Source organism: Megascapheus bottae, chromosome 27 (assembly GCF_031878675.1).
Source record: "Megascapheus bottae isolate mThoBot1 chromosome 27, mThoBot2.hap1, whole genome shotgun sequence".
In the NCBI taxonomy this organism is placed as follows: Eukaryota; Metazoa; Chordata; class Mammalia; order Rodentia; family Geomyidae; genus Megascapheus; species Megascapheus bottae.
In genome coordinates this window covers 6,242,023-6,267,829 of record NC_143535.1, presented here as the reverse complement: position 1 = coordinate 6,267,829, position 25,807 = coordinate 6,242,023, and the positions used below count along the sequence as shown (strand labels likewise).

Genomic DNA, 25,807 nt, shown 5'->3' with positions numbered 1-25,807 from the left:
AGCAACACAAAGGAAGGGTTGGTTGTTAAGTTAGATAGGGCTAACTGAGGAAAACCACTTAAACTGGAGAAATGTTTCAGACTTGTCAAGTTTGAGATGCCTACCTAAACTGCTATCTCAGTTTAGAGATCAAATTAAGATGCTGTTGAATTTAGAAGAGACTTCTAGGCCTAGAATATGTGTTTGAAATAATCAATGTAACACTGAATGCTGAAAGATGAGCTCACTCTTGGGATAATTATGGAGAAGGGAAGAGGCCCAGGGACTGTGTTCTGGAATATACTGATGTTCATAGATCAAGAAATTGAAGAGGGATCATCTAAGAATGGCTAGTGAGGAAATCCAGAGCCTGCTTGTCTGAATGCACAAGTGAAGACAAATGTCCCAAGAGAGGAGGAAGGAGCTGTGGGTGGAGCTTCTCAGTCCTGAGGAGGACTCAGCACGGGTACTGGATATACAAGTATGGCTTTGGTGGAGCACAGGAGCAAGAGTGCCACCACAGAAAGTGAGTGGGGGCTGGGAATGTGGCTTAGTGGTAGAGTGCTTGCCTAGCATTCATAAAGCCCTGGGTTAGACTCCTCAGTACCACAGACACAGAAAAAGCCAGAAGTGGTGCTGTGGCTCAGGTGGTAGAGTGCTAGCCTTGAGCAAAAAGAATCTCAGGAACAGTGCCCAGGCCCTGAGTTCATCAAGACCCAGGACTGGCAATAAACAGCAACTGAAAGTGAGTGGAAGGAGATGAGAAGAAAGAACCAGAGCATTTTTTTCAATTATTTTATGTTTGAATTTTTTTAACAAATTTTGAGGAAACTCCCCCCCCCCAATCAGACTATGTTATTTCTCTGTCCAAGCCTCCAATGCTTCACATTTCATTTACAGTGAAAACTAGTCTTTCTATCAAATGACTAGGCCCTCCATTAAGCTCCCTCTTACCTCTGTGACCTTCCCTCTTGGGCTGCCATCCTTCTCCCTGAGCACACACATCCAGCAGCTGCTCAAGTGTTGGAGCATGTTCCCTCCCTGTCTCACAGTCTTTCAGTCTTTGCTCAAATGTCTCCTTCTCTGACCATGCTCTTCCAGACCACCTCCCACACTAGCTTAAGCAACTTCTCCATTGCATTCAGCAGTATCTCATACACAGCTAAGTCAACAAGTCTAAGGAGACACAAAGTTAAATCTAGTCCACATTTCTCCTACTTAAAGTGCAATTCCCATGTACTTATGTTTTGCTGCCAATCCAATGGATATATAGTCTTTAAAATGAAAATAGATGATTAAGCAAAACCAGGTTCTAGCCAGAAAATGTCCACATATGTGTGTGAGCAGATACATATATTGGTGAAGAATACTGTACCTGACATCAGGCATGAAGATGTCCACCTGCAATCCCTGTACTTTGGAGGCTGAGGCAGGAAGGTTGTGAGCTTACGTTTAGACTACATAGCAACTCCATCTCAAATCCCCTAACCAGTAAAAAACAAAAACTCCCGTAGACGCTAGGTATCTGCTAAATGTAGACTCTGGATACCTATTATCTGTTTTCAGTGTTAAATTTTTCCAAGTGCTAATCACCCTACTGCCCACTTGCTTAAAAAGTTTTTGAGTCTACATATCTGTAACACAAGAAAGGAACTGCACAGTACAAAGACTTTAGGGCTGCTTTACCCTTGGCATTTTGCTATCATAAACAGGTGAAACAGAATTATGGAATGACCCTTTATATACATTGTTTAATTTAGTCCATATAGTCAATTTATACATTGAGGAAGCTAAAGCTCAGACAGACTTAGTAACAGGCAGAGCCCCAATTCAAACACAGGCAAAGCTGTGTGATGCCAAAGCTGGTACTCTATTGTTACCAAACCTTGTCTCCTGGAGCTGCTGGGACAGCAACCAGAGCTAAGAAAGGTTAAGTGGGCCATGTCTCCACCATCACTAAACCCCTGGGATAACGGAGCATGTCTCAGTTTCCACGAACCCCGTTGTAGCTGTGTGCTGACAAGTCCCTTACCTGTGGACATAAAAAATGGGATGCGGAACTTTCCACTCAGCACCCGGGCCCGCAGGTTCTGCAGCGTGCTCCCGTCAAACGGCAGGGCACCGCACACAAGCACATAGAGGACAACGCCAAGACTCTGCACCCCAAACAGAGAGGACCAACGATTAATCGCATCAGAGGAAACAAGAGAGGCCATTACAGTGTCTGAAGAGGATGGCGAGTCACACAAAAAAGGATGGAGCGAAATCTTCATTTTCTATGACATACCATTCAACCATGTGAGGCCAGCCAGCGTCCAAACAGTTTAATACTCGACTTTGCTTCCAGATCTGAACTTGGGGTAAGATTCCCAGATCTTTTCCCAGGGCTTGCTCGGACATAAGACAAGTCGCAACCACAAAGGATAATGTCTGTTCTTGGCAAGTGTGCCCAGCGTACCAGCCCTTGGGCTTTTTGCAGATGTGAAGGGGGTAGTTTGAAACCCAACGCTCAACCCATAAAATGAGTGCTGAAGGGAAGACTGCATGAAGAACAGGAAGTGCGAAGAGTGGGTGACCATGCTGTCCACTGGCATGCCATGCTGAGCCTCCTCCAGGACGAGGATGGGTGCCATCCAGTGACATGCTAGCTGGGAATAAGAGATGGTGGCTACTCACCCAGATGTCCACTTTGGGCCCGTCATACTCCTTTCCTTCAAAGAGCTCCGGAGCTGCGTAGGGAGGGCTGCCACACCATGTCTTCAGCAGCTGCCCAGGAGTGAAGAGGTTACTGAAGCCAAAATCTAGAAAGGCAAATGGACACAACTCTTGTAGTCATTAGATGAATGTTCAGAAACATTAAGTTTGAGCATAAAATTCAAAAAGAGAATGTGTGAAGCTGGGCGCCAGGGGCTCACACCTGTATCTGAGGATCATGGTTCAAAGCCAGCCTGGGTAGGCAAGTTTATGAGACTCATCTCCAATTAACCATCTCCAAAAAAGCTGGAAATAGAGCTGTGGTTCAAGTGGTAGAGCACTAGCTTTGAGCATAAGAGTTCAGGGACAGCACCCAAGTCCTGAGTTCAAGCTCCAGGACCACTACAGAGAGAAAAAGAGCAAGCGAGTAAGAGAGACCGGGGGTTGGGGGGTGGAATATGTTTGGAAACTATATAGCCAGCTACTTATACTTAATATGAGCTGGAATGCAAGGGGTATCTGGTTAACTAAAAGTGACTATAAATGATTTCTGTCAGCAAATTTCCTTTAAAACCTGAGTAGAATGAAGAGAGAGGTACCTGTTCCTTTAAGTGCAAAAATAAAATTAGTGGGTAGGGATGTATACTGGTGGTAGTGAATTTGCCCAACATGTAATGCAGGCCCTGGGTTTCATCTTTAGTAGAAGAGCAGAGAGGACTGGATGACAGATGTTAATGTAACAAAGACTTACACAGGTTGTTTTGTTAAAGGGGGCGGGGGAAAGCACTGATTCTTCACTTAGTCCTGGATAAAAACAGGATAAAGACACTCAGCCTCTCTATCTACTTCCATTGTACATCTGTTCTCTTTGCTCAGACTTTCTCTTTTGTACTGACCTTGGACTCTAGTAACAAAAGATGTGATGGATAACCTTCTAGTGACAAGAGTGAAATCCACCCCCAGGCAGCTATAGACCAATTTTTGTGACAAGGACCACCCGAGCTATCCTGAGATACAGTGACCAACAAAGCCATAGTTGACCAAGACAGACTGGCTCTGCATGATTCTCAGTCTGTGTCTCTTCCTCTAAAACCTCATGTCAGTACCCGCTGGAGACAGGGCTCAAGACTCTGGTCCCCTAGCCTTCTCAGGACAATGATACTATTACTGGATTAAAGCCCCTTCCCTGTTTTTCATGGTCATTTTTTCCCCTTGAAGAACATGTTAACTTAGTTACAAACTGAACTAGAAGATTTATAGTTTGACTTCAGCTCCCTCTCACTCTTCTACAGGGTAGAGGGGAGAAGGGAAGAGTCTTTAGGAGAAATACTAAGAAAATGAGCCATCGTCAAAGCTTGTTTCCTGTAATACTGTTTACTTTGTGAAGATTTACTATTTGGTCCATCAATAAGCATGTATGTGTGATTAAGACTGTGCTTCTCCCCTTTTACTCCCAGAGTAAAAGGAGGAAAATGCTAATAGACATAAATAGGGCATTTGTAATCCAATCTAAGAAATATCCTATATATTGGAGCTGCTAATTAGGAAAATTTATAGTTAACTATAGGCCCTTGGCTTAGATTGCTAATAAACAGAAATCATCCCTACTTCTCATCAGCAGGTTAGGAAAGAGGAAGGCCAGTCATGAAAAGGACCTGGTGTAGGTAGATCCTTGCAAACCAAACTTTAAAAGAACTGTAAGAGGGCCGGGAGTTTGGCCTAGTGGTTAAAGTGCTTGCCTAGCATGCACGAAGACCCGGGTTCGATTCCTTGGTACCACGTACTTAGAAAAAGCCAGAAGTGGTACTGAGGCTCAAGTGATAGAGCTCTAGCCTTGAGAAAAGTCCAAGGACAGTGCTCAGGCCCTGAGCTTAAGCCCAGGACTGGCAAAAAAAAAAAAAAAAAAAAAAAAAGAAAAGAAAAGAATTGTAAGAGTTGTCTTTCTACATTATCCCCAAAGACTTCTAACTTTGCTGGATCTCATTTCTTGGGTCTTTTAAGAACTTATTGTTCATTCTCTTCAGAAAAAACCTTGTAGTGTTCAGTGTATGCAGACCTTAAGGTGTAAATTAAAGTTGTTGGGTTTCAATACTTGTAGAGCAGTCAAGAGTGGTAGGTAGCACACATCTTATAATCCTAGTCAATGGGAGCCTAAGGCAGGAGAAATGTGAGTTGGAGGTTAGCCTAGGCTACTTAGTTAAACCTTGTCTAAAGGAGAGGGGAAAACCAGATGAGTTGGTAAGGCTTTACATTCAGTTTCATTCATAGGCAACATCAGTTAAATACTCATTGTAACAAATACCACGTTAGGTATTACGAAAGTTTAAGAGCAATAAAGAGCTCCTAATGAAGTAGAGAAAGACTAGGTCTCTATAAATAGAGACAGGTAGTTTTGTTTGTTTTGTTTTTTAAGGAGCTAGAAGAACAGGTCTTATGTTTAAGATAGGTAGGGGACATTTCTTATAGGAATCTAGGAAGACTTCAGAGATGTCATTTATTTCCATTGATGAATGAAAGTATTCAGTTTCTCATTGCTGTCATGATTCTAATTGTGGTCTTGACTTCCAAACCCCTGTGATCAGTAAGATAATTTTAGAAGCTTGGAAGGAATGACTAGGAGGGAGAAGCTCTAGTAGCTGGCCCACAGCCATCGTTAGTGTGAGATGAACTAGCAGCCCAGAGGTTCAGAAGAGAACGGGTCCAATTACTTTATAGCAGTTTAATCTTGTGACTCTTTGAGGTTCTGTTGTATATTTTAAAAAAAAAAACTACTATGGAGACTAGCAAAAATAAAACTATGTCCCCTGCATTCATTCACGAACTAGTAGAGGGTATAGGTATATAATACAACTAAGTACGCTGTAGGCCTGAGTGATGGCTAGAAGGAGAGTATAAACAAAGGGCTGTGGAAACACAGAGGAGGAAGCCATTAGCATAGTATTTTCTGCAGGAAATCAGTTAACACTTTATACAGGAAGTAATATTTGACTAGGCCTTGAAAATAAATGATATTTTAAAGGTGGAAAGAGAGGAAAAGGCCTGGCATGGAAAGGAAATGGCTTAAGAAAAAATGTAAACACAGGATGTTAGCAGTCTACTCATGTCAGAAATAGACTGGAAAGGTGAAGTAGGGCTGAGCAGGACGATGCTCAGAGATGAGCCTTGGCTGTAAGCTGATGGCAGCCACCAAATGATTCCGAGAAAGGAAGTAACAGCATGTGATTTATGTCATTCACTGAGCGGTGAACAGAGGACTTTGAGATGAAATGATACAGACAGTAAGGCAGTGTCCGTCCACAGGTGCTCACCTTGAGAAGGTATGAAATGAGTGGTAGGAAGGTCCTAGGCTGGCTTTTAAACCATGGCCCTTTCAATCTTCACTTACTGAGTAGCTGGGATTACAGGTATCAAATCCCAGAATTAACAACAAGCCCTGGGACAGGAAGACCCTAATCATGCCTCTAAAACCACAGGTACTTAGTCCTGTAGAAGAACCCCGAAAAGGCTAAGTATCCCAGCTCATCAGTGTTGGGAAGAAAAAGGGAGAAAGGCCTGGGATCACTCTAATGGCTGCTTTCGGGGGACAAGCACTATCAACCACACTATCATATGCTCAAGTTCAGCTTACATGGCCCACGATGAAGAAGAGTGTGAGATCAAACTCTAGTAAATGTAATAACAACTTTAAGCACTGAAAAAGAGCAATACAAAGATAACATGGAAATTTAAGGCAAAGAGACAAGAAGGGGATAGAAGGGGAGAGGAGGAGAGGATTCAGTGTTAAGTTCAAAAGGTTAAGTAGTTTTAATTTACACTAACAATGCCAAAGGAAAGGGTAAAGACCTTTCCAGAATGTCTGTTTTTACAACAGGGCATGGGTAAGTAAAGATGGTACATCTACTTGATGTGCAATCATTAAACATGATGACTACATATGGAATAGCATGGGGAAATTCCTGATTTAATGTAAAAAGTCAAATGCAGCATGTAAATTATACATGCACTGCTTACGATTATGGAAAACCTACACTGGAAAAAAAAGGCAAAGATAAATCCAATCAATAAGATGACAGTCTTAGAGGCAGAACTAAGAAATCTCCTGTTCAAATATCCTGTATTTTGTTTTTATGAATATAAAAATTTAAGTATCATCTTGAACAATACAAATTAAAACACCAAACCAATAATTTCATATAATTCTCAGATGCTAAGGTTGATTTAAAAGAAAAAAGGATCTCATGTATGTCAGTGTTCTCTGCTGGCAATAGGAAGGATTAATGACCTTGCCATGAGAAATAAGTCTGAAGAGTTTCAGGAGAAGAGAGTGAGAGCATGAGATGTGGATAAAATGGGTCTCCCACACAGCAGAAATTGTGATGTGAGGAGGGGTTGCTCTGTACACGTGGCCTTTGCTCACTTACTACTCTCCCCCTAATTGGTTCTTACCATAATTTGTTAAGTCTCCTTTTCCAACACCCAACACCCTGGCTGGTTAGCATTTGTCTGCATCCTGAAATGGCAATTTAAAACCCGTTCTCTTAATACACAGCAGCACACTTTGATTTGAACCATATGTCTGTCTTCCAGGATGGTTTAACTACCCAAGCTTACTACCAAGTTTGAGACTTGAAATTCTTTATCCCAAGCAGGATCTTCAGCCTGGGGATATGTAAGGGTTATATATTGTGTCCCTGAAAATAAGTCTATCATCAACTGGATATGTGTAATGTGGTAAGGGAAAGAGGAAAAAATGAGTGGCATTAATTTAAAAAATCAGAACAAAACTGCAGCAGGAAATTTTCTTATTTGGTCCACCACTTCACAGCAATATCCTTGACTTCTTTTTTGGCTGACCAAAAAACAATCCAAAGCAGATGTAAAGAGATTTGGCAATAAGCTACAGTCAGCTGCAATTAGTAGCCAAGCCCTCTAGAGGTACCCAAGCTTCCCGTCCTTGCTGTATAAGCTTGGAAGTGCAGAGAAAAAGGAAAAAGTGAAGTGGGAATGCACTTATCTATCCTAAACGAAGAACGACACCAGAAAACACTGTGACAAATTTTATTTTATTTTTTCAGATTGGAAGGTTTTTGTCATCAGAGACAAAGAACAAACAAAAAGCAGAAATAATTCTGCCCTTGGCTAATTTCTCCATGGACTGGCAGGGAAGTGGGGCGGGGAGGACTATTAGGTGTACTTACTAGAGGTGACTCAAAGAACCAGCGATCAACACCAGTAGAAGAACATCCTATAAACAGGATTTAGACTGGTACATAGACTGTACAGATAGAATATGACACAGGGGCCGGGAGTTTGGCCTACTGGCAGAGTGCTCGTCTAGTATGGATTAAGACCTGGGGTCTATTCCTCCGAACCACATACAAATGCACAGACAAGGAACCAGTTTTTCTTTTCTTATACTGTATTATTGATCTAGAAATCACATCACCTGAAGGTTCTAAAACTGAACAAAGCAAGAGTCAGGATGCTGATGAATGATGGTGAGCTTCGAAGCCCCTAGGAATCACTGTGCTCACTCTTAAGAACAGGCCATGGGAAGTGTGCAGTACTTAGCACTCCACTCCAAACCCTGGCTGAAGTCCCTAGCTAGAGGCTAATAAAGAAGTAATGCCAGAAACTACTGGTAGGCTGAGGATGCATACACAAGAGAACATTTCTTTGTGCCAAACAAGAAATCAGCTTATTTCTGGGGAGCAGGGGTCAATTCCAGCAAGAGATGGGCATTTTGGGGGGGACAGATTTGGTATTTTTCTCCAACAGCACGTAGGATCACTGAACCCTTGCTATTTTTCTATGATATTACATGTATATGTACATGTTATAAATGCTTGAGAATTTTCAAAACTGTCCTTTTTCTGTAGCTTCACTAAGATGTTGATAAATTGCTTTTTTTTTCTGTGTCCCTCTCCTTTTCAATTGTCATCCTCCAAGTCCTTTGTTTTTCTAGTTATCACCTAAATAAGTGACTTGCAACTAATAGATGTTAGATGGAGATCCTGGAGGCTGAGGAACAGCAACAGAGATTTCAATGTGCACAATATAATTTATGTAAGAAGAATCTATAGTTGGGGAAGAATTCTTTTTTTTTTAATGTTTTATTTTATTTATTTATTTATTTATTGCCAGTCCTGGGCTTAAGCTCAGGGCCTGAGCACTGTCCTTGGACTTTCTCAAGGCTAGAGCTCTACCACTTGAGCCTCAGCACCACTTCTGGCTTTTTTCTATGTATGTGGTACCGAGGAATCGAACCCGGGTCTTCACGCATGCTAGGCAAGCACTTTAACCACTAGGCCAAACTCCCGGCCCCTGGGGAAGAATTCTTAGCTTCTCAAACTAGAATGTTTACATATCCTCAGTGCAATCTTAGCATACCAAGAGGTACAAAAGCTATAACCTGTGTCTTCCTGGAATACCAATTTCTTTCCCAGGTTAAACTAAGTTAGCAATCTTAATATTAAAACCAATAGAAGACAAAACAGACATGAATATTAAAGTTAAAGCTTGCGGTTAAACATTTGTTTAAAGTAGGTCACTTCAGATCATACTTGCCCCCCACTGGGTATGAGTTCATTCCCCTCCCTGTGTGGAGAGCCACAAGGGGAAATCTGAGACACTCTAGGAGCACAGTTATGACAAGTGAGGCTCGACAAAGACTTGTTTAGACATCTTTAAAAGACTTGTAAAGACATCCTTAGTGGTGCTTTTTAAGATCTGTAAGACCCCACTCAAACCCCCAAACTACAATTGATATGAATTGGCTTGCTTGAATTTTAACTTTAGAATCTTTTCTTATAAAATCCAATGTATATGTGAAATACATGGTCTCACTGTATAGCCAAGACTGACCTCAAACTGTTAATCCTCCTGCCTCTGCCTCCTACATTCTAAGATTATAGGCATATGATGCCACACAGACTCTGAAATACCTTTCTTTTGGGGGGGCGGCTGAGCAATGTCCTTTAGCTTTTCTGCTGGTGTTCTGCCACTTGAGCCACAGCTCTACTTCCTGCAATTCTAGTGAGTAATTGGAGACAAGAGTTTTGTGGACTTTCCTGCTCATGCTGGCTTCAAACTGCAAACCTCAGACTTCAGCATCCTGAGTAGCCAAGATTATAAGCATAAGCCACCAGAAACTAGCCTGAAATATATCTTTTGAATAAAATTACCAGTCCATTACTACTATATTACTAGTCCATGTTTAGAGCTCTAGTCTTAGGAACAGGATTCAGAAGAGATGGATTTTCACATTTTATTTTGCTAACTACTCTTATACACTTAAGAAAGATATTAGCACCTTCTCTGTGAGTGCCATGTCATTTCAGGGTAGAGTGCTACAATTGCTAGGCTGTTATTATTGTATTTAGGAGGTCACAATGGTATCCGTTCTTTGGGTGTCAATTTATTGACTTGTCAACTAACAAGGTGCGTGTAAAGTGTTAGGATCATGAAGTAAAGACAGATGTGCTGAATGTTGTAAAACTGCTTCCTGAAAACAAGCAGGTTTACAACCATGAGCTACTGCTAGGTCCTCAGAAACAAGGTTTCCAGCCTCAGCCTTCTATATAATAGTACCTACATGTTTTCCCTTTCACTAAGAGGCACTAGTCAGGGGACTTAACAAGTTGTTTTGATTTCTCACTTTTTTTGTATGTGTGTGTCACAGTCCTAGGGCTTGAACTCAGGGGCTGGGCACTGTCCCTGAGCTCTTTTGCTCAAGTCTAGCATCTACCGCTTGAGCCACAGCTCTACTTTCATTCTTTGCCATTAATTGGAGATGGGAGTCTTATGGACTTTCCTTCCCTGGCTGGCTTTGAGCTCTGATCTTCAAATGTAAGCCTCCAGAATAACTAGGATTACAGATGTGAGCCATTGGTGCCCAACCAATTTCTCATTTTTAAAAGAGATGCAGTGGTCTCACAGACACTGAGGTCAAATTTTTCCACAGTACCTTAAATTCAGGCACTCTGGAAATTCTTTCCAAAATACTGGTGTTTCTGTAGCTGCCCTCCAGATCTCTGCTGTGCACTGACTGCCAAGGAAAGCAGAAGCACGGGAGCGGAAACTGCCTCAGGGAACCATTCTGGGAGTCGACATTTAAAGGGAAAAGTTTCCAACTTCCTTAGGTTAAAAAAAAGTTTCCACAAGTTTCAAAACATTCTCATAATATCTGATTACTTGAAGGACCTTTTCTTCAGTGAGCCTGCTACATTTCAGGCCCTCCCCCCCCCCTTTATTATACTGGGATTGAACTCTGGGCCTCATGCTTGCTAGACGGGTCCTCTACCTCCTGAGTCATGCACCCAGCCCCAGTTGTTTTGATTTTATATAAAAAATCTTATTACTTAATCTTTGGGGAAATTACAATTACTTTCAAAAGATGATGTATCCAGCAATGAAAAGTAAGACCTCATTTTTACTGGGCCTGGTTGCTTACCCCTGTAACTCCACAAATGCAGAAGTCTGTAACCAGGAACAAGATGGTATAAGGCTGCTTCCAGGCAAGAGTGTAAGAATCTACCTGGAAATTAATTAAAAAGCTTGGCTCAGCTGGGCACGATGGCTCACACCTGTAATCCCAGCTACTCAGGAGGCTGAGATCTGAGGATTAGGGTTCAAAGCCAGCCCAGGCACTAAAGTCCATGAGACTCTTATCTCCAATTAACCACCAGAAAACCAGAAGTAGTGCTGTGGCTCCAAGGGTAGGAGCACAGGGACAACTCCCAGGCCCAGAGTTCAAGTCCCACAAAGGACCACCCCCCCCAAAAAAAAAGGTTGGTTCAAGTAGTAGTGTACTTGCAAAGCAAGCACTGGCCTTGAGTTCAAACCCTGGTACCACAACCAACAACAAAAAATGAAAATGCCATTTTTATTTAAAGTTTTAGCACAATCTCCACTTGGAAATACATCTTTGAAAGTTCCTAATTTGGCTCAGATATCTTATTGGTTATCTAGTCTCAGAAATTCTTCCATTCTTGTCCCCTTGTACTTGTTAATTTCTGCCTTACTGTATCCACTATTACCACCTAGGCAAGAGTTTTACCATTTGGCAGCCTCTGACTGGTTTTCTGGTCTATCTTTCTGTCCCTGCACATACTTTCTTCCCTATCTATTCTGAAGTTAATTTATTATGCCTTATACTCAAGCAATTTCACAATATAGTAGAGACACAACTTCTCCTACCATCTCATGCCAGACTCCTCTACTTTATTTTAGGAGGGGGGAAATGTGCCATGTGCATTCTACTCAGTCATGCTGCTCCAAATTAGCTTCCAAAAATAAAACCTCACATCCTCCCGTGGAGTGCACTGGCTCTTGCCAGTTCTCCCACCTCAGCTCCTCCCACTTCCTCTTTATGGTCCAGCCATATAACTTACCTCCCTCCTTTCAAGTCTGTTAGGGTCATCTCTCTTAGGGCCTCTATACTGTTCTTCCTAGGCTCAGAGGGCTTGACTGTCCTAGATACTAGATATCCAGTATCTCACCCACCAGGCATTCTATCACATTATCAGATTGTATCTTCACACAGTCCTTAGGAGAGCTTCCTGGCCTGTGAGTACTGTCTATCTGTCCCCATCAGAATGTTAGTTCTAAGGGACTGTTTTATCCGTGGCTGCATCTCCAGGGACTCAATCAGTGCCCGAACAAAGGAGGTGCTGACTGACTAAGCCTCTGGAATTCTCCCCTGTACCTTACTGATCCTAACTCAAATATTATTCTCGAGGGGACATCTATGTCTTTATCAGCACTGGCCTCAAGTCATGATGGCACCTGTCACAGAATGGGTCTGTGCTGGCAAGGGGAAGGGGGGGCAACAAACAGGATATGGTTAGAATCCCTGAGGAATTCTCCATTACAGGATTTTACAAACAGCGCTTTCTTCGTCCTCTGCAATCCTGTATTTATTAGGTTGCTCCCATTAATCTGGTGAGGAATCACCACACAGCTAGGCATAGACCTCTAACCAGCTAGCACCCAGGGATCAAGTCTCAAGCTGAGAGTCATGCAAGTGGCTCCCCATCCTTCACTGCTACTCCACAGAACCTCACACAGAGGAAACACAGAAAATAAAGGTAAGAAACTAATAATGCTCTTCTTCCCCAACAACGGAACTCTGCATAAAAGAAGCTCTTGTGGGTACTCTTTATAAGTGGTGACACTGTTCAAAAAGAACCATACTCATTATCTGACTTATGTAAATGTAACCCCTCTGGTCCATCACCTTTACAATATAAAAAGTAAAATAAGTCTAAAGTTTTGAACTAGTTTTGTATGTGTATGTGTTTGTATGTGTAAGCATAGGACTTGAACTCAGGACCTGGATGCTTTTCCTTAGCTTTTTTTTTTTTGCTCCAGTGGGACTCTATCACTTGAGCTACAGCTCCACAGATATGTCTTACAGACTTTCCCACCCATACTGGCTTTGAACTGCCTGAGATATCAGCCTATCAGTCTCCTGAGCAGCTGGGATGACAGGTGCGAGTCACTAGTGCCCAGCTAAAGTCTTAGAATGTTAAATATGCCAGAAAATGAAGGCATGTCATTGCTTTCTAATAAACTGTATTTAAATGTAATAACTTGAAGTGATAAATGTGAAAAGGCTTTATGAAGGTCTTTAAATACATATAAAGTATAATTTTGGTGATAGTCAACTTTCATAGCTCTAAAGCTGTTGCCAAGAGACAGTGAATCTTGCAGGTAGGAGTGATACTTCAAACCTCTGTTTCTCTTCTCTGCTATCTAAACTTATTCTTTTTATTCTTTTTATTTTTTGGGGGGGGGGGCTTCTCCTGGGGCTTGAACTCAGGGCCTGGACTCTGGCCCTGAGCTTCTTTTGCTCAAGGCTAGCACTCTATCACCTGAGCCACAGCACCACTACCAGCTTTTCATGTTTATGTGGTACTGAAGAATCCAACCCAGGGCTTCATGTGTGGTAGGCAAGCACTCTACAACTAAGCCCCATTCCCAGCCCGCACAGTCTTTTCAAACAAAGGGTAAATGCCAGATAACCACTGCAAATTCTTAGTTCTGAACTTCATTAACTTTACTTTTCAGAAATAGTGTTTTTGGCTGAAAATGACCAATGCTTATTCTACATGATAAATAGCAGAAATAATTTTTAAAAGTTTTGCCATTGTTTTAAGAAGTTTGCTACTTTTATTAAGAATTTTTAAAGTTCTAAAACCAGGAAGTAAACAGTTATTTTACTTGGGTTTCATTTTTTAGAAACAACAGAAATTCACAGACAAGAATTTAAGCACACAGAATTGGAAAGGCCGGACAAATGGCTGGCTCTTACAACAGCCCTAAGTGTGTAGTTCACAGGAGCATGCATGCTCTCTAGAATACTAAATACAAACTGCAATTATCATACAAAAAGGAAATAGAACATCTCCAGAATGACATATCCATCTTCTAACAATAAACGGAATGCATTATTTTAAAAATTAAAACCACTTGGGCCAGGTGCGTAGCCTAGTGGTAGAGTGCTCACCTCACATGCACAAAGCCCTGGGTTCTATTCCTCAGTACCACATACACAGAAAAAGCTGGAAGTGGTGCTGTGGTTCAAGTGGCAGAGCACTAGCCTTGAGTAAAAAATGTCCAAGGACAGTGCCCAGGCCCTGAGTTCAAGTCCCATGACTGGCAAAAGAAAGGAAAACAAAACAAAACAAAAACAAAACACCGCTTAATAGGGTCTGGTGCCTATGGCTTATGCCTGTGAACCTAACTGTTCAAGAGGCTGAGCGCTGAGGATTGCAATTTGAAGCCAGCCCAGCAGCAAGTCCATGAAACACTATGTCCAATTAACTACAGAGAAAAGTGGTAGAGTGCCAGCCTTGAGCAAAAGAAGCTCAGGGACAGTGTTCAGGCCCAGAGTTCAAGCCACAGGAACAGGGGAGGAAAGAGCTACTTAATGGTAAACATTAGCATAAAGAAAATAAGAATTTCCTAATTTCTTATTAGCTCCAAAGTAATTTGTTTAAAAATAAGATATTTTATAGTAACAGATCTTTCTTTTTCTTTTCATGACCGAAGATTAAACTTACCATACCAAGTAAGCATTTTCCCACTAAGTTCCATCCACATCCTCATTGTTTTTAAACAGAGTTTTGATATGTAATCTTCAATTTCACAATCTTCCTGCCTCAACCTCCCAAGTGCTAGGATTACAGGACTATGACATGCCACACAGCCTAAGACTAACAATATCTTTAATATAATGAAGGCTCTCTTGTTCTTAGCCTTGTGTGGTAGTCTTTAAAAAAAAAAACACCTCTTTTTCTCTTTCATGTATTTCCTTCTTATTAAGGTTTATAATATGCTATCAAAAATGACCCACTGAAAAGATCAAGAATCTAAAAATTACTTTTCATTTTTAAAATTACAGCAAACTCCATTACCTATCTGACCTAATCCTGTCAAAACCATCCAACCTACCTCTCCATAATTAGTCATGTTCTACTTGGCTTTAGCTGGAATCACTTCTCCCACTGGCCCATTAAATGCAACGAAGACTTGGCAAGTGAGAATCAGAACTCCAATTCCATCTAATTTATGTGCAAGAAAGGAAGTTCAGGCAATGATTGAGATGCTGAGTAAGGGTGGCATGTAGGAGGAAAAACCAGGAGCAAAGGTAGACACTGTATCAAGCCACAAAAGCTTAGGTGCTTATTTATTCCTTGTGTGCTCTTTTCAAGCATAAAAATGTAAACCAGGTTAACAAAGTTAAAATCCTGCCCAAGTATATGCACTAACACGCAGAGGGCCCTAGGCTGCCTGTCTGTAGCCCACAAATCTGCCAGCACACCCAGCATGCTTAGACTTTTACTGTGACTACCTAGCTGGAAAAGAAAACACTTAAGTACCTTGACCAATAATGTACTATAAACCTGAACTCTCAACTCTCAAGGAAGAAAATCTTTAGAACCGCATTTCACAGCTCAACCTTTCAAGCCAATTACATTTTTACATTTTCAGTCTTTGATATAAAGCACAGGCCCCCCCATTTTTTAAAATCTGAGATATGGGGAATATACAATGTTAATTCTGGAAAGAGTCTGACACCAAAATGGTTTCTCATCTACAATTTTTAAGTAAACTGCAGTCACTTTTTTCTATCAATAGGTGGTGGACTTGCATTTGTAGGCAAATGTGAATTTAATAAATGTGAAGCGCGAGCAGACCAAGACACTGAAAAGACCATTTTAGGCCTGGTCAGATAAGTACATTAGTGAGATTTGAGGCTGGCTTCTGAAACAAGAACTATGTTAAAAGTTAACTGAGAACCAATGGCACCAGCAGCTAATATTGATAATCCTACACAACAGGATAAGATTTGAAAACCAAATCCAGCAGGGGCAGAAAAGTTCATAAAAACCCCTCTCTAAAATATCAGCAAAAATGGTAGACTGGGGGGCCAGGAGTGTGGTGTAGTGGTAGAATGCTCTCCTAGCATCCATGAAGCCATGGGTTCAATTCCTCAGTACCATATACACAGAAAAAGCAGGAAGTGGTGCTGTGGCTCAAGGGTAAAGTGCTAGCCTTGAGAAAGCTCAAAGACGGTGAGTGCCCAGGCCTTGAGTTCAAGCCCCAGGACTGGCAAAAAAAAAAAAATGGTAGACTGGAAAGGGGGGAAAACAAGATGATTGGGAAGAGATGGGGGGTTAGAATTGGGGACAAAAACATGAGAAGGGGTATCAATGTGTGAGAAGTAATGCACCTACTACCTGACAAATGTAACTGTACCCCTCTAAACATTATCCATACAATAAAAAAAAATGGCAGGCTGGAAGCATGGCTCATGTCATGAAACCTGGAAATAAATGTTTATGTAAAGAAAAATAAGTGGCGTGCCAGTGGCTCCTGCCAGTAATCCGAGCTACTCAGGAGGCTGAGATCTAAGGATGACAGTTCAAAGCCAGCCTGGGCACTAAAGTCCGTGAGACTTTTTATGTCCAATTAAACACCAGAAAACTGGAAGTGGCGCTGTGGCTCCAAGTGGTATAGCACTAGCCTTGAGCTGAAGAGCTCAGGGACAGCACCCAGCCCGGGAGATCAAGCCCACAACTGACCAAAAAAATGAAAACAAAAACGAAAACAGAAAAGGCTAGAGATAAAGTTCATAATCTATTTTGAAGCCTCTTTAATATGGAATAAACCTTAATAAAGCATTATATATGGGAAACAGAATGCTTTAAATATTTGGGAAATAAAAATGGCTAACTATCTGTACACAACTATAAGATCTATTTTTACTAAGTTATCATAAAATTTCAGCCTTTAGAATAAGCAGGCTCTCTGGTGCTGGCAAAAGCATAACAAACCTTTGTCACTGAGGCTTAAAGGATAAACAATTTTAGCAAATTTCCTTTATTAATTATTATTATCCCCAAAGATTCATCAACTAAAACAATGGTATTTAAAATTTTATCCTTTCCTGCTTTCTTCCTAGTTTCATGCCTGTGACATTTTAAAAATGTTTTTGTATCAATTTTCAAACTACTAAAAGAAAAATCCCAGAGCCAGGAATGGCAGTGAATGTCTACAATCCTAACACTCAGAAAGGGGAGGTAAAAGGATCTCAGTTCTAGACCAATTCAAGCTACAAAGTGAGCCCCTGCCGAGAGAGAGAGAGAGAGAGAGAGAGAGAGAGAGAGAGAGAGAGAGAGAGAGAGAGAGAGAGAGAGAGGGAGGGAGGGAGGGAGGGAGGGAGGGAGGGAGGGAGGGAGGGAGGGAGGGAGAGAGAGAGAGAGAGAGAGAGAGAGAGAGAGAGAGAGAGAGAGAGAGAAAGAGAGAGAGAGAGAGAGAAAGTACTTGCTTAGCATGCTAAGGCCCTGGTTTCAAGCCTAATCACTGTAAAAATATGAATGAATGAATGAATGAATGAAACACTGATGTATGTAACTCAGTGGTAGAGCACAAGTGTCACATACACAGGCCCTAAATTTAATCCCTAGCTACCAACCAACGAACAAAAGCAGCTTTAATTTTTGCTAAGTGTGCTTTACTTCCTTCTGAATAGATGGAATTAGACAATCCTTTGCTTTAAGAACCTTAAAGGAAAAAGGTTGTTCTCTTCATGCCCTTAGCACACTTTTTACCTGCTATTTTGATATTCAAATTCGCATCCAGAAGCAAATTTTCAGCTTTTAGATCACGATGAACAATGTTCCGACAGTGACAAAAATATACAGCTGTGACGATCTGTTTGAACTTCCGTCGGGCTTCCTTTTCTGCCATTCTGCCATGGGCCACCAGGTGGTCTGTGTTGAAGAAGAAGAACACAGTTTTCATTCTGATGCGGGCATAATAATATCACAAGGCAGGCTAGGAGGGATGCAAAGGGACCTCACCACACAATAAACAAGTAAAATGAGAAAAAGAAAATACCATACTTTATAAGTCCTACTTGACACCTATTTAAAAGAAAAAACTCTTTAGGAATAAGTATCCAACATATTTTCAGTGTAAACCCTGGTTGTGCATAAGCACACACTTGCATTGCCTTAAGAAATAAGTGGTTCAAGGACTTAATGGTGTTGTTCAAGGATCCTAACACTCAAAACCTTCCTCTTCATATCCCTACTGCAAAAGATTACATAGACATGATTACGTATACATACACATGATGGTAAGTATCAAAAGTATTTTCTGTGTTAATAAATAAAGGGTCTTCAAAAGGCAGAGTCCCAACCCAGCAGGGTGGCTCACACCTATAATCCTAGCTATTCAGGAGGCTGAGATCTGAGGATTGCAGCTCAAAGCCAGATTGGGCACTAAAGTCCGTGAGATTCTTATCTCCAATTAACCACCAGAAAACTGGAAGTGGCGCTGTGGCTCAAGGGTAGGGTGGTAGCCTTGAGTTGAAGAGCTCAGGGACAACGCCTAGGCCAGGAGTTCAAGTCTCATGACTGACCAAAAAAAAATAGAGTCCCAGTAATCAATTGTTTTTAGGAAATAATAGACACATTGGAGGGAAAATTACCTTCAACCAGATTCCATTTAGGCTAGTATCTCTTGCTTTAGTAAAGCTCTATAATATGATATAAAACATACTTCTCTGGTCACCTAGCAACACATCTGCATTTGTTGGGCTTCTCAAATGTTCTTAGAACCATGTCATTAATTTTTACAGGTAATATCAACAAAAAAGCAAATGAAGCTTCTGCCAATTTAAATGGAATCATTCACTGGCCACATTGCTAAGATGTAGCAAAATAATTTACATGTAAGGAAGTCCATAACCAAGTTACCTCAAAGTTAAAAAAAAAATTGATCTATAATCAATACAGCAAATTGTTTTAAGTACCATCCAAAATTAGCAATAGGTATATAATGAACCAATAACATATATACATGTTGAATGAATTTGTCATTAAATCTACTCTGAGATATTAAGAAAGTAAAAAATAAACACATAGAAGCCGGATGTGGTGGCTCATGACTGTAAATCCTAGTTACTCAGGAAGCTGAGATCTGAAGATCACGGTTCAAAGCCAGCTGGGCAGAAAAATCTGTGAGACTTTTACCTCCAATTAACCACTAGAAAACCAGAAGTGGCACTGTGTCTCAAGGTGTAGGCCGGTAGCTTTGAGCTGAAGAGCTCAGGGACAATGCCCAGGCCCAGAGTTCAAGCCCTACAACTGTCCCCCCCCACCAAAAAAAAAACCCACTATAGATAAATGTATTATCAACAGTAGTAGTTCATTTCAACTTAGTTTTTTTGGTGAAATCTCATTCAACTTTGGGACTAGTCAAGAATCTTTTTTCCCCTATACACAATAAGTAAATAAGGGCAAAACATGACTGTCAAGACTGAGAAACGAGGGAAGGAGTTGACAATCCATCAACAGTAAATTCTGGGAGAAAAAAGTTCAAACTGCATTTTGACTACAAAATTCCGGAGTGGAATAGCATTAGTAACTCAAGTATCTAGGGATGGGGAGTCCAAGCCACACCATGTACTTTGCGTGCTTGAGGCCCTGAGTTCTAGCCTCAGCACACAAAAACACCTTACAAGTCAGTAATTTCGATTCTTAAGAAAGACTCCTTGATCCAGATTTAGTGTAATATGGCTGTCATCTCAGCAATTGAGAGGCTGAGGCAGAAGGATTGTGGAGTTCTGAAGTAACCTTTCTCAAAACATGCATACACATAAAGCAAAAAAAAAAAAAGCACAAAAGAACTTAAAGAACTATTGAAATTTGTGTTTACTTACACACAAGATTTTGAAGTATGTCCCTCAAAAAAGAATCACTACTTCCCAAGTACCTAACTTATAGAAAAAAAGGAAAAAGAAGGCTCTCCCCTGGATGTCAGAGGCCTAGAAGACAGCTTCCTATAGGAGCTAAGAGGAAGTGATAAATGACCACACAGTCTCATGTGTTTAGGCTTCTAGGAGATCTGTCACATGAACTTTCCCTGCCTAGGGATAGTAACTTCACATAAGGTTCCAGAACTGGACATCCATCCAATGCACAGTGTTATATTTTATTTGAAGAGGTCATTCTCTAACAGTACCTGTGTCTTTGGCTCCTTATTTCTCTTAAGAGGGGCCTAATTATTCTAATAATATGTTTTAGTTGCTAAACTTTGTCTAATTAAAGAGCTTTGAAGAGACAGCTATTCTTGAGAAACATAAAAATAAACTCTTAGGAAGGTTTACCATCAGAAGCTCATTTGGCCAAGCACCCATTAATTAAAATGCCCAAGAGACATCCATCTGGCAGTAAACACTAATTACCAGAATACATCAAAGAGCTTCTTAAATGTGACAGAATGATTAATTTTGTGATTTCCAAAATAATTGATTTTCTCTTGTTTAAAAAAATACTCTTTATAAATGTCTGAAGTAGTTTATTTTCGTAAGTTGATCGGAAAGTTCTCAAAATTGTCATAGAGGCCAGGAGCTGGTGGAATGCTGCCGAGTTCTGTTTTATCTCCATAATGACACATTTGTTGGCCTTGAACAACCAATGTCCTTGAACATTTACACTGCCAATACCCCCACCTCTGGATCTTCTAACCAGAATTAACTCTCACGCAGCATAGGACAATAGGGCTGGTCTACTGGGATAAACTTTAAGAGTTATCAAATGTAACAAAACTTTAATTTTCAAAGATGTTTAAGAAAACCTTTATAAAAGGTCCACTCAATACGATACAGAAAATATTTAAACTTTATGTCAGCAGATGACAAACTTTTGCAGTATATAAAGACAATTATTCTATACCTCATCTGTCACTGTTAATGATAGCACACTGGGTGGTAACTTACACCACATGTAGCTTAAATTATAATGCCCCTCCCCCACAAGTTACCTACAGTATTCCTGTAATTATAGATACAAAGAAACATAAATCACTTATGGTTCTTTGAAACAAAGTCTTCCTATGTAGCCCAGGTTGGCCAAAAACTTGCAACTCTGCTGTTTTCACCCCCAAGGGCTGGGATTACAGCTTTGTATACCATGCCCAGACACACAACCGCGCCCCCCCCCCCCCAGTTCTAGTGCTTGAACTCAGGTCCTGAGCACTGTCCTTGGCAGTCTCAACGCTGGCACTCTACCACTTGAGCCACAGCATCATTTCTGGCCTTTTTCTTGTATATGGTACTGGGGAATCAGACCCAGGCAAGCACTCATACCACTAGGCCATGCTCCCAGCCCACATATTTCTTTTCTCAGGGAAAAAAAAAAGGATTCTACAAACATTAAGGGCTTCTTCCTTACTATGTTAGAAAGTGTAGTTCCTCTTTTTGGTAGAATCCTGCCCTTCTTTGTGGTTCAGTCCTACTCACACCTTGGCCTCAGCTTTTACTTTTGCCCACCTGATCCCCCTCTCTAGCCCCTGTGAGTTTGCTTCCAGTGTAAACCACCAGGGTCCTGTGGGGGTGCTAGGAAGCCAACAGCAGCCTGCCATGGTTTTCAGTGCCTGCTGGAAATGGCCTTTCAGCTGCTTGATGACAAATGACTGCTTTATATTCCTATATGTTCCGCAGGCAGGCAGCAAAACTTCAAATTTGATACCTCACTTTTGGTCACAGAAGCCCAATCTAAAATTAACATATAGTTCACAGCATTTGAAAAAATACTGAGGTTCTTTCAGAAGGCAAAACAAAATGGCCTCTGAATCCACTCAATACTCAGAGTAAAATATAGTCTGAACCCTGTTAAGATGAAAAATTGTTCTACCTCTTCTAGGCAATTTAGTAAGGTAGCTCTTCTGAGGGCTGGTGACAAATCCCACCACAACCTCAGTCCCACTCCTCACACACTAGCCAGGATACTGCTTCTGCTATTTCTGAATTGCTGCCCTCCTTCCCAGACAAACCCTCAGGGAGACATGAGCTGTAGAATGTCCCCACATAAGTCCTCGCTCACTGTCAACTATTTATCTACCTACTTGGTCTGGGGCAAATTTAATGTTTTCTTTTACCATAATTCACTTCAGCCATCTGAAAAACCACACAGATGAGATAATTCTTGGTGTTCTTCCATTACCAGTTTTTACCACATGCAGGGACTACATTCTCTCATTTGTCAGTCACCATAAATCACCTGACATTGAGCGTTGATCTTTATCTGCTCTTCCTCACTTTTTTTTTAAAGTTAATGACACGCAGAGATTTATATTCCCACAGAGGGGTAATACTTCTAGAGAAGGAATGAAATCTGCAGTTGCAAACGTAGTGAAGCACCAGCATTTCCTTCAGAACCCATTGTAATTGTGTCCTAATCTCCCGGGGAGGGGGTGGATGCCTTGTGGTACATTCAGGTGCTGACCTTTCAAAGAGCAAAGACACACAGGAGCCAGTCTTTACTTCCCTAGCCCTCTTCCTAGAGTGTCAGAGGAATGCCATGAATGGGACAGTGGTGGGAGCTAACCTTTCTCAAAATAAGTCACTTTTCCAACTTCAATGGACAGTGTCTCCATTTGTCAGCTGCCTAGAGTCATAGCTAATGTAAACTCAGCTGAAAAGCAGCAGACCCTGAGTGCAGGTAGGCACTGGGAAGAAAACTGTATTTCTCAGGACGAACAGGGAACCAAGCCAAGAAAGGGGAAAAGGCAGCATGTGTGCAAGTCCTATGTGGCTACCTGAAGACATTTCTGCCCACTGCACTCTAACCACAGCTAGCCATTCTTGCCTTTGCCCCTAGTTCTATCATTTCTTCTTCCTACACCCATGGAAACAACTTCCTGTTTACCAAACAAATGCTTCTTTCCAAAGAAGTCAGGGCCAGGCCAAAACAACCTGGCAGCTGAGAGCAAGGTAACAAAAGTGCATGCACTTTTTTCTATTATTTTAAGAAGACACCCTTCTCTTTAAATCAAACATTCATGCTGGGCATGGGGTACCAACAGCTGTAATCCCTGCACACAGCAGCTGAGGCAGGAAGATGATGAGTTCAAGACAAGTCTGCACTATATTTGGAGACCAAAAGGGTACAACTAGGTTGCCTCTGATTAATAGAGTGTTTGGGGCTTTGTTTCCTTAAAAAAAAAAAATCTATCTACCTGACACCAGACTGTCTGACTTGTGGCTTCTTGTTACTACCCGTTTTCTTCCCCCTAGACAGTCTGGACAAAACCTTCTGTGTCACTGTGACATGCAGCAGCTATTAACTCTACCTTCAAAACACATAATGGTTCAGTCATTCTGCACTCCTACACCGCCATCCCTCTTTAGTTAGGGATAACAGAACAGTCATTGTCTCTCTCCTGGATATTTGTTTGTTTGTTTGTTTCAGTCAGTCCTGGGGTTTGAACTCTGATCCTGGGCATTGGCCCTGAGCTCTTCAGCTCAAGGCTATTGCTCTCGCCATTTGCTCTTCTGGATATTTCTTATTGTATATTGTTGCAAAGTCTTCCAAATATTACCCTGAATTAGTATTCCTGCTTCTGCCTCTAGCCCTCTGCATCTGCTCTCAAAATGGCAGCCAAGGTGATCCTTATGTTTTTCTTTTTGAAAAATTATAGGGCCTGGGAGAGTGGCCTAGTGACAGAGTGCTTGCCTAGCATGCAAGAAGCCCTGGGTTTGATTCCTCAGTATCACATACCCAGAAAAAGGTGGTAGTGGTGCTGTGACTCAAATGGTAGATCGCTAGCCTTGAGAAATCCCAAGGACAGCTGGGCACAGTGGCTCATGCCTGTAACCCTAGCTACTCAGGAGGCTGAGATCTAAGGATCATAGTTCAAAGTCAGGCTGGGCACTAAAGAATGTGAGACTGTTATCCCCAATTAACCACTAAAAAACTAGTGGCTCTGTGGCTCAAGGGGTAAGGCAGTATTCTTGAGCTAAAGCGTTCAGGGACAACTCCCAGGCCCAGGGGAGGGTGGTAGCCTTAAGCTGAAGAGCTCAGGGACAGTGCCCAGGCCCTGAGTTCAAACCCAGGACTGGCAAAAGAAAAATTGTAGAATCACACCTAGTTGCAAAAGTAATACAAACAGGAACTGTGTACCCTCCACTGTTTTCTCCAATGGTACAATTTTACCTAATTCTAAAACAGTATCAGAACACAGATTCTGGCATGAGTTAAGAATGTATCATTCTAGGCCATTTTAGCACATGTGGAGTTAGTCATTCCTGAGAACTCCCACACATGCCCATACACTTCTCTGAATGTCCCGTTTTATACTTTTTTTTTTAGAAACATATCTTTTTTGTGTGTGTTGGGTTTTTTTGTTTTGCTTTGTTTTGTTTTTCCAGTACTGGGGCTTGAACTCAGGTCCTGGGCACTGTCCCTAAGCTTCTTTTGCTCGAGGCTAGCACTCTACCACAGTGCCACTTCTGGCTTTTTCTGTTTGTGTGGTACTGAGGAATTGAACCCAGGGCTTCATGTATGTTAGACAAACACTTTACCCCTAAACCACATTCCCAGCCCTAGAAATACATCTTATATGATCAAAACAATTAAAAATTGAGCCAAAGAAAAAGTAATTTCTAAAAGTTTGGCTGGGAGTTTGGCCAAGTGGTTAAAGTGCTTGCCTAGCATGCATGAAGACCCGGGTTCGATTCCTTGGTACTACATACATAGAAAAAAAAAGCCAGAAGTGGTGCTGAGGCTCAAGGGGTAGAGTTCTAGCCTTGAGAAAATCCAAGGACAGTGCTCAGGCCCTGAGCTCAAGCCCAGGACTGGCAAAAAAAAAAAAAAAAAAAAAAAAAAAAAAGTTAAAGGCAAGCTGTAAGAAGAATAAAAATAATAATTCCAACTTTGTGTATGTGTATTTTTGTAACATAACCAATCAGAGAAAAAAAATTAACTGACAATAAAATTCAGTATTTTGCTGATGTATCTATGTAATAGCTAGAGTATTTGTATATCTTTAAAATTCAGGTTGAAACCTAACCTCCAATATGACAGTAAGAAGAGGCAGAGCCTTTAGAGAATGATTTGGACCTAAGGTCTGTGTCTTCATAATACAACAGAACTTAAAGAACAACGTCATGGCCTCAGAGCTTTCTCATCACGTGAGAACACATGAACAAGGCCCCACACAGGCACTAAGGAGAGGTGATGCCCTCATGTGATGCCCCTGCCCCTCAAGGATGCTGCTCTGTGATCTTGGATTTCCAAGCCTCAGGCTACAAGAAATAAACTTCTAGTATTTATAAATTACACAGTGCAAGGTGTTTTCTTATAGCATCCCAAATAGCTAAGAAAATTCTTCCTGGGACATATTCTAAAGACAACACAAACAACAAAACACAAAAGGACCCTTATTATTTGTAATACTATTCATCCTAAGGTTTTGTTTTGTTTTGTTTTTGGGGCTGGGGACCCAGCTCAATGATCCTGTTTTGAGTTCATTAATCCCTCCCTCAGCTTTCCTATTAAACAAGTTATTATGGTAAAGTCATTTGGAATCACAGTTTTCTGCATAAAAAAATTTTCTGCATATAAAAATTTTGAAATTTTAAATTTCAATTAGAAAGTTTGTCTAAACTCATGATTACAGTCCTATCTCTCTCTCCCTCCCCCCTTCCCCTACCTCTCTCGTGTACGTGTGTGTGTGTGTGTGTGTGTGCGCGCGCGCACACGCGCGCTTCTGTTTCTTCCTAGTAAGAAACCTGTAATCGACAACTCAGTGGCACCAATGAACATTCCTAGTTCCC

At 41.3% G+C, this 25,807-nt stretch overlaps 1 protein-coding gene across 3 annotated transcripts in view; it reads right to left on the bottom strand.

The window, feature by feature from the left end:
• The window catches only part of Sik3 (SIK family kinase 3), a 177,815-nt gene that overhangs the window by 43,993 nt on the left and 108,015 nt on the right, over positions 1 to 25,807 (bottom strand). For all 3 annotated transcript variants that reach the window (XM_090319449.1, XM_090319450.1, XM_090319451.1), the window contains exons 4-6: positions 17,793 to 17,954; positions 2,656 to 2,780; positions 2,012 to 2,135 (exon numbers count right to left, since the gene is read on the bottom strand). In XM_090319449.1, the coding sequence (XP_090175575.1) occupies positions 2,012 to 2,135; positions 2,656 to 2,780; positions 17,793 to 17,954 (411 nt within the window). The remainder of the gene's footprint in view (positions 1 to 2,011; positions 2,136 to 2,655; positions 2,781 to 17,792; positions 17,955 to 25,807) is intronic.